Below are 13,123 nucleotides of genomic sequence, written 5' to 3' on the forward strand. Positions count from 1 at the left end.
AATGTATGTTTGTGCGAATCTACAAAGGAGTCCATTATTCTTAATACCTCCTTATCATGGTGCTGTTTCAGGCAGAACAGGAAGTACTAGAACATGCACATTTCTTAAAGTAAGATTTTGCATTTAAAAACTAAGAATCTGAGCATTTCACAGCCTGAAAAATAAACACAAAGCAAACAATTGCTAGTCTAATCAGACATTGGCAGTGTCTTACTTTGCATGTGGGTTGTACGTCGCTGGCTTGAATTTCTGACCTTGCAATCTCTTCTGAAAATTCAGACTAAGTGAGATGTGAAAAGCTTCAAGATTTTCCTAGGAACTGAATAAATATAATCTCACAGAATGGAAAGTTTTGATAGTACTACCTAATGATACATTTTCATATGTGCTGACATTAATCATTCTCAGATAGGTTTTAACAGCATTTTTCCTTCTTAACATCCTAGGTGAGGTCTAAATGCACTTTTCACCCACATCCCTGAGAAGAGACAGCACGTTTGAAGCTTCCCACAGAAGGGGAGTAACCTGTTGGGGAGTGGTTCCAAAAGAAGGAATCTGCTCTTCCAACTGCTGCTAAGTTGCTTCAGTCGTGTCCGACTCTGTGCGACCCCATAGACGGCAGCCTACCAGGCTCTCCAGTCCCTGGGATTCTCCAGGCAAGGACACTGGAGTGGGTTGCCATTTCCTTCTTTGCTCTTCCAACTATCAGCTGTGAATCTTTGAGGGCCTGATTTAACCTTTCTGGGCCTATTTTCTCTCACTATACTGGTAACCTGAGAACAGTAGGATCTACACTGTAGTACTGCTCTGAGGATGAAATGTGATTGTACATACAAAGTACACTCACAATGTCTGGTACAGAGTAAGTACTCAAATGTTTCCTCAATAATCCAAAATTTAAGTCAAATGAGTGAAATGCTTAAAAATTCGGAAAACCAACCATTTTGGAAATAGACTGCTTCTTAAATGTCAGATTTCAGAGAAAGTGGCCGCTATGTACTCCTTTCAGATAAAATGATAAATTCAGAAAAATTGTATGTTGGATAACTAACCTATGGTTCCCCGGCCGTTTTACTACATGTAATTAATTAGGCACAGATATTCTGGTGCCCAACTGCTGTTTACATCAATTCTCCTGCCACTGAGTCCCAAATCTGGATATGTATCTAGTATTAGGGGCAATATTCCACAAGTTTCTTAATTTGTAATGAGATTCTGTGAAAACCGAAGCGCTTAGTGGCAGGTTAAAACTGGGCTAATTTTTTTTTTTCAGCCCCACTGTCTTCATGCTTACCAACTGGGTGATTCCGTTAACATTTTCATTTAGGTCAAATATATACCGACTGCCTGCTATATTCATACAACAAGCCCTCTTTTCAGGAGTAGGAAGGGACAGAATGCAAGGGCCTGATGCTGTTATTATGGAAAGCCTTTATCTATGGAGAAACACTGACGGCAAATGAACAGATCCGTGTGATCCTGTTTCAGCCGTGCGCAAGCGAGAGGTGGCCTGGACTCCAGCATCATGCTCTTAAGGACAGGCACATTTCCAGTAACAGTCTCACTTCCCCAATTTCCCCGGGGAAGGAGGGGAGCGGTGTTGCCGATGGCATCGCCTGATATCACTTGTTCTGGGTGATAGGAGAGCGTGGGGCCGCCTGGCCCACCTCATCCGTGGTCTGATTGCATTAACCTCTTGGTTCCCTGCTCTTGCCACGTGAGGTGCCCTAATATGGTCAGACTCCGGCAGAGCCCAGGAGCGCTTGCCTTTCTCCGGCTCCCGGCGAGGAGGCAGGAACGCATGTTCAGTGGCAAGCAGTCCGAAGGAAGGAAAACGGGGATCTAGGTTCGCATCTGGGCGAGTTGAGAGTGGGCTGCAGCAGAAGCCTTGCCTCAGGTCATCCATCATTTAATAACATAACCACCCCCACCCCCAGAGACTCCGATCTCCCCTGGGGGGCTCCCTTTTCTCGTTCTCCCCTCACTTTCGGGGAGGCACCTCTGGGTGGACCCCTAGCTGCAGTCCTGACAGAAATGGGAGGCGCCCTGGGGGTCGAGGTGGGCGGCTCGCCAAGGCTCCGGCTGCTCGTCGGGTCCTAGCAGCCTGGGGGGAGATGCTGCTGCAAGGCGTGTCTGGGGCTGCGCTCATGTGATGAAGCGAGGGAAAAACAAGGGGGAGGAGGAGGAGGCAAAGAGGTGGCTTTTTTTTTTTTTTTAAGGAGTTTGCCGCGAGCGCGTCTCCTTCATTCACAGTCTGGTCGGGTTTGGAGGAGCACGGCGGGAGACTGAGGCGCTCTTGGGACTTTGCGAGTGCACGGCCTTCTCCGCGTCCCTGCGATTTGGCGAAGGCGTTCACCAAGCGGCTAGGCACCGGAGAACCGCAGACGAGCCATGGGCGCCGGGAGCTCCACCGAGCAGCGGAGCCCGGAGCAGCCGGAGGCGGGGAGCGCGACGCCCGCCGAGCCCGAGCCCAGCGGCGGCGGCTCTGCGGCGGAGGCGGCGCCCGGCACGCCGGGAGACCCGGCCATCGCCCCTGCGGACCCCGCCACCAAGGTAGAGGCGCTCCGGGCCACCTGCCCGGAGGAGGAGGGGAGGGTGGGCCGGGACGGCGGGGGTCTTTGGGGGTAAGGGGAGGGGGGAGGTCCCCTCGATCTCCGCCTGCAGTAACTTAACGGCCGGTCCAGCCCATCTGCAAACTCGTGAGCCTGAATCCCTCTTTGTAGGCTTTTCAGGGTTTTAGCGCCGAGGCGGGACCAAAGGATCCGCGAGCGCGGCGAGGGGGCTCGCATCTTTGTCGTGGGTCTCCAGGGGAGGCGACTGCGCCATCCGCAGTAATAAAATTCGCCCGCTGCCCGCGGCTGAGCCTTTCTCCACGCTCTTCCGGTGGAGCGACCCAACCCGACACCGGCGAGCTGCCTGTGGTGGGGGTTGGGGTGCGGGGTGTCTGCGGAGCCCTGACCCCCGGCCAAACGTGTCGAGCCCCCCACCCCGTCTCCCTATGCGGAAAGTCAGCTGTTGGGCCGTGACGCGTGTTGCAGCCTGGTGACTCCGCCACCAATGGGTTCCCCGCAGCGCACTGTCCTTGCTGCCGGCTGTGTCTGGAGCGACCGGGTTTGGTACCCAGTTCTCCTGCGTCAGGCGGCTGAAGCAGACAACACCGCCTTCCTGATGCAGAGAAAGCCTGGGGTGTAGCTCACTCGCCGCCAAAGAAAACCTGAGCCGACGCGGCATTTCCAAAAGGAATGACAGGGTTAGCAAACACGGCGGCGTCCTCCAGCACAGTTCGCTGGACTCAGTGGGATAAACAAATACTGGAGGAGTAGTTAGAAGTTCTCTAAGGATGCAGTCGAAGGCGTAAGGGAGTAGTCCCTGTCTATTCCGGTCTATGGAGGCAGTGCTGAACGTCCTAGACATTTTGCATTTTATAGTCTTAGGTCTTCGAAATATTTATTCTTGGCAACTGCAGCCGCCAAGATTGTGACTTGTCCAGATCGTTGTTTTTTAGATCTGTTTTCCAGCATTTATGTTCATTAGCCAGGCTTCACTCCACCCGTTTTGTGATACTTTTATGGGAAGATGTGGGTAACAATACTTAAAAAGAAAAAAGAAACGTGTCAAGTTTGAGAATATACAGAGTACTTGAGGACCTTTAAGAGTTATCTCAGGAAATATAGATACTTACAGTGTAAGGGGAAAAAAAAACCTGAAATCTAGGTAAAAATCACAGAATTATGACCTCATCGCCTTGACCTTTTAGCTGTGGTAGTCTAGCTTGGATGGAGAGACTGCTTTTAACTAGATTACCTCTAGTCATTAACATACCTCCTTGTAAAACCCACTGTCCCTAGAGCTGTAGATGCTTACAAGTAGCTACTGTGCCTGGAATGCCTAGATTCTCTAAGATATGCTTAAGACATCTACTATCCTTTTGAGGTCTCAGTTATGTGTGTGTGTATATATATATATAGTGTGTGTATATATATATATATACACACATATATTTAGCTGCACCACGTCTTAACTGCAGCATGTGGGATCTAGTTCCCTAACCAGGGATCAAACCCAGGGCGTACCCCCTCCCTCCTCCGGCATTGGGAGCTCAGTGTCCAGACTTCACTGGACCACCAGGGAAGTGCCTCAGTTATGCTTTAATATTTACTGTATCTCACTTTTTGATGTCAACTTCTGTCAAAATGTCTGCATAACCAGTATTTAGAGTCCATTAATGAAAGTAATTTTAAGGCATAATTGCTAAAAGCTTGCAGTTGAGTTTTTTTCTTTGGCTTTTACCAGCCCTTCAGGTCTTAGTAACAGTTCACACTAAAATATGGTACTTATCCTCTTCCTAATAAACTTCTGTGTATTCATTTAAAATATTGCTTCCTTTCTGTTCTCTTTATCTTTTCCATAACATCATCCTTCTTCCTCTTTCCTAGTCACAACCATCTTGAAACAGTGAGATGACCTCCTTTAAAAAAGTACTTAAATGACATCCTGAGTATCATTGAACTTTCTGGCAGACTGCCCAGTTATCAATTTGCAGACAAATCAATACACTTACATGTACATGTTAGAAAACGTGTAGTTTTTCATTGCGACTAGCAAAATTTATTACTCAAGATTTGAAGACCTAAGTCTTTTCAAAAGGACTCTCTAATTAAGAATGATTCAGCATGTAGCTTTTGTCTCCTTTCTTCACCCTGTTCAACCCTAATTTCGGACCTCTGAGTAATTTCATCTGCCATTCTGGGTTCCCATAGCACCATGGACCTTTCTTGCCAGCAGTTTCCATGTTTGTGGGTTTAGTGACTTGAGTTCTCCTGGTTGCTGTGAATGCTCCACAAAGGCAGGGATCGAACCTGGGTTTGCTTGTAACAGGTGTTGCTCCGAGTATGGAGTGTGTGGCTGGCATGTAGGATGATCCTGGCACCTTGATTTTGATTGGAGAGGGTCAAGTTGGGGAATACCTTGGTCCATCTGCTTTCTTTTTTAAACTTGTAATTTTGTATTGGGGTATAACAGATAAACAACCGTCTACTTTTTCTTTGACTTTATCATCATGATCTGTCTCACTTATCAGGTGGTGACTCAGTCAACGTCAGTTCTGGTTATTCTCATACCAGGTGAATATCCAGCAGAAAACTAAGATTTGGGAACTCAGCTTTCTTTTTCTTTAGAATGGCTTGTTTACCATTGCATTTCAAATTGCCTTTAATCTCAAGTAGACAAATGCATGATAAATGCAAGTGGCTCAAATTAGACCACTTCATACATTGAATTAGTGATGAATTACATCTTGAGCTTTTTTGATTGAGTCTGTAGATATCTGGGGAGGTTTAGACTAATATATCCCCCTCCCACTAGCAGAATGCTGATCATTAATTAAAGGCTATTAGCAGGTTCCGCCCCCCACCCTCCCCGCTGGTAAAACTTGATTACACAAGCCTAACATTTAGATGCATTGAGACAAATCCTGATTTTATCTGTGATGTATTTTAATGGAAATGGAAGGAGTCTTATCTTCCAATCAATCTTTTACAATCTTAATATGTTAATTGTGAGGCAAAATGGCCTGATCAGTTATTTTCCAGGTTAAATTTTGAGAGTTTGCAGGGTACAGAAAGATTAAACAACCTGAACACAGGTGGTAAACAAAGCCTAATGTTATTCCTCAATTGCCTGCTTTCATTTAGGTAGCAGCATCAGGTGGGGTTGGCCAATGATGAACTTCCTTTTCTCTGACACGTCTTGATTTCTGGAGCCAAGCTCCAGGCTAAATCTGGACAATCACAATCCTCTAAATTAACCTTTTCTGTTTGGTGACTTAGAGCTGGAAATGAAACAGTTCTCAGTTCAACAGTGTAAGGCCTACCTCCCTGGCAGGTGGGGAGACTGAGACCCTTGTCAGTGTTTCAAGCTGTGGTTCCATTTGGCTGCAAGAGCTGCGACTCGAATAGATGTATGCAAATAGGAGAATCTATTGTCCTGATGAATAGAGTTAAGGATGTCGCTACCTTTTGTGCATTAAACAGACAATTGAGTCGGCCAGCTGCATTTCCTAATTCCCGTCCCAGCCTGGGGTATGTGCCGTTTCCCACTTGCCCCATGTTTACTAAAGATGGGACTAGAGATGGCTGTCATGTGATTATGTCATTGGTTTTCCATGGAAAGAGCCAGAATTTAAGATTTCAAGAGAATTATATGTTAACAGAGTGATGTTTTCTGGGTGTGACTGCCTGTATTCGTATGAATTTCCCTCAGATTATAAGAGGTGCTACTTGCTGATTAGAACATAGTCTGGAGATTGGAGTTGGGGGTGTGAGGATGGTCACTTAGGTCTGAGAGCCAGTGGGGGCTGCGTTGCCTTCCTTTGAATCCATTACAGGCTTTTAGGCTCAGCAGAGATTTCCACTTGAAATACTTCCCTGGGCGAAGGACAGCCTCCAAATGTGCATCCTCTCCACATTCACTGTGTGTCCACTAATCTCTGTGCAAGGATCCCTTTAGACTACATTAAAAGGACGATTCCAGTTTGGTAGCTTATAGGATAATTAATAAAATGGAAAGAAAATGTTCTGTTTTAAAAGGCATTAAGAAATGATTTCATTTTCTTTATCATGTTAACAGCAGTGTTACAGAATACCAACGAAAGAAAATCAGCTCAATAGTCATTCTTTATGTTATAGTTATTCAAGAAGTGAGAAATTAACTTACAGCACTAAGTGATGTGAGAAAAATACATCGGTACTTTTAGCGCAAGAAAACTGTAAAACTAAATATCCTTGAAGCTAATTCTTCATTTTCTCATACCCTAAAAAATGATAAATTAGGAGAAGTTTCATTTTAAAATAATTTAATAGAAAAGTATGAAAAAATCTGGGTTTGGGAGGGAGATGAAAGCTTATTTTCAATAAACTATTTTAAAATCTATAATTATGATTGTCTTGTCTGTTTAGATTTTGGGCCATTTTCCTGCAAGTTAGTACCTTATTAAAGAATGTAACAGTAGGGGTTTATACCTGTGATCCTACCTGTTAGTACATCTAATAAAAGGATTAAGGTGAAAAGATATTAATCTGTAATAATTTCAGTTATATATACATTTATATTTCTTATTATGAATAATTAAGTTTGCTTATTTAAATCTTACTGTAGGCCTGACAGCATCATTCTTGAATCATAAAGGCTTTATGAAAAGATGATCAAAAGCACTTGCTTACTCTTATTAAAATGATTTATTTATTTATTTGGCTGCGCTATGTCTTAGTTGCGGCACTCAGAATCTTCCATCTTCGTTTCAGAACGGAGGAACTTTTTTTTTCTAGCTGCCGCCTGCAAACTCTTGTTAGCTTCGGCTTGTGGGATCTAGTTCCCTGGTCAGGGATTGAGTCGGTAACATCTGAGTTGGGGGCCAAAGTCTTAGCTACAGGTTCACCAGGGAAGTCCCTAAAATGATTTTTATGTTAAAGTCATTGCAAACAAGATTCATTTAATGTTTGTTTTTCTAAAAATGTTAATGGTTGAGAACTTATAATTTGTAGAGGATGATAAAAAGGGAACGTATCCTAATATTCCTCCCACCCCTGAAGTACTCACTGTTAACAACAGTTTGAAATCAAGGTTGGTTTTTTCTTGCATATTCTTCTAAAACTTTTATGCCTGTGCAAGTATATGGATGAGAATAGCCCTGTTTTGTCCTTTTAACAAATGAGATCCTAACATAAATTCTGCAACTTCAGGGTTTGGCTGTCTTTTCATATCAGGATATAAAGATCTCCCTTCGTTCTTACTGGCTACATGAATTTCTCATTTATGTATGAATTGAAGTACCACAATGATTTAACCAATCCCCTGTGTGTATATTTAGATTTTCTAGTCTTGTTATACTAAATTGGCACAGGAAATATCCTAGTTCAGATATCTTTGTATGTGTGCAAATGTATCTCTTGGAGAGATTTCTGAAAGTAGGGTTGCTGGATCATAGGATTTCTATGCATTTTAAAATTTGATAATCCTTGCTAAATTTACTTTCCAAAGAGATTCAGCCACTTTGCATTCCTACTCTGGAGATCGACACTCACCTTCCCATGTCTTTGCCTCAGTGGATAGCAGTATTTTCCAGTATTTGCCAGGCTGTACCTCAGTTGGCACCTTGGATTCCCTCGGTGCATTTTTAGCTATGAAGTTGACTGCCCGGTCAGGTGTATTGATTGTATGCGTTTCTTCTGTTCAGCACTTCATCAGGAACTGGACTGGCTTTCAGAACATTATAGGCTATAGTTTATTTACCTGTTGAGTTCTTAGTTACTTAGTTGTGTCTGACTCTTTGTGGCCCCAGGAACTGTGGCCCACGAGGCTTCTCCATCCATAGGATTTTCCAGGCTGGAATACTAGAGTGGACTGCGATTTCCTTCTCCAGGGGATCTTCGTGAGCCAGGGACTGAACCTGCATCTCCTGCATTGGCAGGCGGATTCTTTACCACTGAGCCACCTGGGAACATAGTTAATTTTAAAAGACTTTCCCCTCCCAGAAATTAATCAGAATTGGGAAAAAACAAGCTTAGACTAAAAACAAGGTTGAGGTATTGTTCCCTTTCCTTCCCAAATTAGTGAACTGGCTTTAATTTTATTTGCTTGGATCAGCTTTGCAATGACCTACTTCTTTAGCTATCAATTTAAAAATTCTCCTCTGGGAACAATCTAAAATCATCCAGTTGCCAGAAATTTCTTCATACATCTGATCCATGAAATGTTGGAATCACGAATTGTGGGCAGTAGAAATTCACTTCCTGGGAAAACAGTAGTCCCCTCCCCTGGGCGCCGTTCTCAGTTCTCATAACAAATGACAGCCTGGCTCTGTTAACTGGAATAAATGTTTTCCCAGAAAAACGTAGGTGTTCAAAGCACTGGAAACTACAGCGTCTTTCCCGGACACTTAGGCTTCTCTTAATGCAAGTATTCATTCAAGATCAAAGGTTTTCGTCTTCCCTGCAGTTTCTTCATGATGTTGTGTAAATGAGAGAAGCCAAATTTTAGGAAGGGGAGATTACTATAAATCAGTGGCCCATCTGCTGTTTGTTATATGCAGGCATGCAAATTGTGGGCGTCTGGAGAGATTACATTTTCTGTGGTTCCCAAACCTGGTTGTGTAGTTGAATCACCTGGGGAGCTTTTTAAAGACCTCACCTGGCCACCTTCTGGATTATTCTATCAGAATCCCAGGCCATTCCAGCATCTGAGATTCTGTAGCCCTGATGCTCATCCGGGGTCCTGATTTGTCTGGTGTGGTCTCCGTTGTCTGGAGGAAGCGGTTACGGGGTGTCGGAGCTGAGGGGGGACATGGAGAGGTGGCTGCAAGCACACTCTGAGCGATGTTGGCGCTCGTGTGGGTGGCAGAGAGGGTTCCAGAAGACCAAGGGGGAGAAAATAAAGGGAAACCTCTCCCCGACATAACTTCACTCCTTTATTCTGCTGTCTTGAGACTATACATGCTGCTAGTATTAATAGTATTGTTCTTAATGGAATGTACTCTTCAAGGTAAATAGGTATGGAATCCAATGTTTTTTTCTTTTCTCTGAGCCAGGATCTACTTGTCAACATTAACTTTTTTGTTCCCCCCTGATGCCTCTTAACCATCGACCCTCATTTATCATGTTGAAAACATCACTTGAGTTAGTAGGCCATAGCTGTTGGCTTCATGTATGGCCTTTGGCTGGTCTGAATGTTGGGTGAAGAGATCTTAACACCTAACCAAGTCGTTGAGGATGAGCCCAGAAGAGGGGCTGTCTGGCTTTCTGCACCATGTAGTTGCTGTTCTGTCTTGATTTCATTAACATTTCTCTGCTGGCTCCTGCACTCCTGGAACTGGGGATACAAAGAAGAGAGAAATCCAAGAGCTTGGTGCTTAAAAAATAGTCAAAGTGCTCCCTTTCATGTATTCGTCTCTTCGATCCATTAAAATGCATTATTTTCTGTCTAGAGGAAGAGGTTTAAATTCATTTTCCATACTGGTCACTGTTGTTCCAGTACCATCGATTAAATAGTCTCAAGTTTCCGTATTCACATATATGTTTATTGATTTTCTTTTACTTTAAAATTTTTCCTACTCTGTTTATTTGTACACATAGTTAAAAGCAGTAAGAGAGTGGCTAAAAATCTAATCGATTCTAATGGCAGATCCATGGTTTGAGATATTTTTATATTCTACATCTTCAGGCACTGTCAGGGCTTGCCCTGGTCTCACGGCTATGGTAAGTTTAGTGAAAAGGAAAGTGTTAGTTGCTCAGTTGTGTCCAGCTCTTTGTGACCTCATGGTATGTATCTTGCCAGGCTCCTCTGTCCACGAGATTTCCCAGGAAAGAATACTGGAGTGGGTTGGCGTTCCCTTCTCAAGGGGATTTTCCCAACCCAGGGTTGAACCCAGGTCTCCCGCATTGCAGGCAGATTCTTTACTGTCTGAGCCACCAGAAAATATATACATAAATACTAAAAAGTGGGGAGCCTGTGTTGTCTTCAGAAGTGAATTTATTTCCTTGGTATATAATAATATTATTCATTAAAAATAATCACTTGAGTATTTTCTAACCACTTACGCTATGAAAGGCCCTGGTTCTAGATGCTTCAGGAGGTGAATAACACAGAATTATCCTTGAGCACCTCATGATCTAGGTGAGGTAAGGGGGTCCCCAACCTTTTTGGCACCAGGGACTGGTTTCGTGGGAAGACAGTTTTTCCACCAACCAGGGGTGGGGGATGGGGATGACTTTGGCTGATTCGAGTACATTACATTTAGCGTGTGCTTTATTTCTAATCTAACGCCATCACTGATGTGGCAGCAGATACCGGTCCAGGGCCTGGAGGTTGAGGACTCCAGCTTTAGAGGAAAGATTCAATAACAAAGATTCAAATAAGTTAGGCAGGCAATAGAAGAACTGCCATTAGTTGGTACATGTCTATTCAGTGAATTGTCTGGATAGCTGATGTACAGAGAAAAGACGATTTTGCCAAGTGTCACAAGCAGATAAATAGGCCATAATAGTCAGGAGGCCGGAAGGCACAGGGCATATGAAGGAGCTGAATGTTTGTAAGAGGATAATGGGAAGATGACCGTAGAATTGCAGGCAGTTATGGTAAGAGCTCGGAGAAGGCAATGGCACCCCACTCCAGTGCTCTTGCCTGGAAAATCCCATGGACGGAGGAGCCTGGAAGGCTGTAGTCCCTGGGGTCACTAAGAGTCGGACATGACTGAGAAACTTCACTTTCACTTTTCACTTTCATGCATTGGAGAAGGAAATGGCAACCCACTCCAGTGTTCTTGCCTGGAGAATCCCAGGGACGGGGGAGCCTGGTGGGCTGCTGTCTATGGGGTCGCACAGAGTCGGACACGACTGAAGCGACTTAGCAGCAGCAGCAGCTAGACAGGCTGCAGAGGGCCGTCCCAGTGGAGGCTTCTGATAAAAAGAAAGCCAAGAGGCAGGCCCTTCCACACTCAGCAGAGAGGACACCCCCAGGAGCGTGCGGGGTGGATATTAACCTGAGCGATGGGATGGGTGCAGAGTGTAGGCTCAGCGCAGGGGAAGCCAAAAACAGCTGAGATTTCAAGGCTTGGAATATGGAGGGCTCCAGTTTCTCCAGTAGACAAGGATGTTCCCCTCCCGACCACATACTGCTGTGGTCGGTCTCGGATGTCTATTGCTGTAGCCAACCGTGCCAAACAACGACACACCAGTTGTATCTTTAGAAGCGAGAACGTCACTTGACAGTGATAGCCCCCCTTTTTATTAATGTAAGGAAGAAGTTTGCATCAGAGTCTAAGAAAACAACAGAGAGCATCCGTGAGATCCATAGCGCATCTCTGAGTAGTGACCTGCGTTAGCCCAGATCACAGGCAATGTGAGCCACCCAGATTGGCGAAGTGGGGAGCCCCCAGGGAAGGTGAATATCACAGGATAAGAGCTGATGGCAACAGAGGAGCTGAGAGTGGTAGCTGGGGAGAAGGTGGAACCACTGAATGATAATCAAAGAGAAGAATAGATAAAACAGATGGCATTGGGTCGAATAGCCATTGGGTCACTGCTTCAGCAGGCAACAGTGACTAGTTTATCTCTGCATCTGAGTCCACCTAAAAATGAAAGAGGCTGATGGTTGACTAGCATCTCTTCCATTTGTAGGCAAAGAATCTAGGTGGCTTGGGGAATGTTTATCTTCACTTTCAAAGAAGACATTTCTTCTTCGCAATTTTTTCCACCTCCAGCATATGCCCTCTGGTGTGTCGTTTGGAGGACGATTTATGGTTTGCTATTTTTCTTCATGTCTGAGCGTATGATTTCTTATTGAATCAAGCCATTGCATAAGGCTCTGGGTTTTGTCTGCCTCGTGATCAATTTTCTGTCGTTACTCCTGATATTGACCATCCTTATAGAAGACATGTTTCATTACATTCTTGATAGTTTTACTTGCTCTTTGAAATACATATTGCTGTGATGCATAGAGCAATAACAAAACATAAAACAATGTTGGTGTATGTTATGGTGCTTAGCCTTCTTTAATTTTTTTACATTTTCAGTTCTGGGTGCTACTTTTTCACTATGGTAACCAACTGCTTGTATAATGCTTCTTAAGGAACATTTGTTTGAAATTATCCTTCACTTGGGTATGTATGTAAAGCAGTCTTATTCCACACCTGTAACCCTGAATGCTATGCAAAGTTCAGCCTTAGATGTGGTTAAATTTGCAATGACTATATACTGCTATACCAACTGGGGTGGAAATGAGGGGATGGAGAAAGGATTGCAATCTACAAGAAATTGCTGAGGATTAGACAGTTTTTCGGTGATGAATTTTTCTTAATTATTTCAGAGACACATCTAACCAATATTTAGACATGAATTCATGACTCCTGTAGTGTTAATCTAAATATCTGAATGGAAATTTTTGTTCTTGTTCTGCTCTGTTTTATATGAAGTCAGTTACTGAAAAGCAGTGGAAAATGTTACCAGTAAACTACTAAATCAGTCCTGATTATCAAGGTTTTTTCCCCTCTGATCCTGACAAAGGCTAGTATATGAAATTTATTTATATTTTTTAGTATATGAAATTTAAATAAAAAATACTTGACAGTCAT

The 13,123-nt window shown here is 43.9% G+C and overlaps 1 protein-coding gene across 1 annotated transcript in view; it reads left to right on the forward strand.

Moving 5' to 3' along the window:
- The first annotated feature begins 2,391 nt into the window (after nt 1-2,391).
- Nucleotides 2,392-13,123, forward strand: part of AKAP12 (A-kinase anchoring protein 12) — a 108,791-nt gene continuing 98,059 nt past the window's right edge. Inside the window, exon 1 of the mRNA XM_052645746.1 lies at nt 2,392-2,553. Coding sequence (XP_052501706.1) covers nt 2,392-2,553 — 162 coding nt within the window. The remainder of the gene's footprint in view (nt 2,554-13,123) is intronic.

Source organism: Budorcas taxicolor, chromosome 9, assembly GCF_023091745.1.
Source record: "Budorcas taxicolor isolate Tak-1 chromosome 9, Takin1.1, whole genome shotgun sequence".
Lineage (NCBI taxonomy): Eukaryota > Metazoa > Chordata > Mammalia > Artiodactyla > Bovidae > Budorcas > Budorcas taxicolor.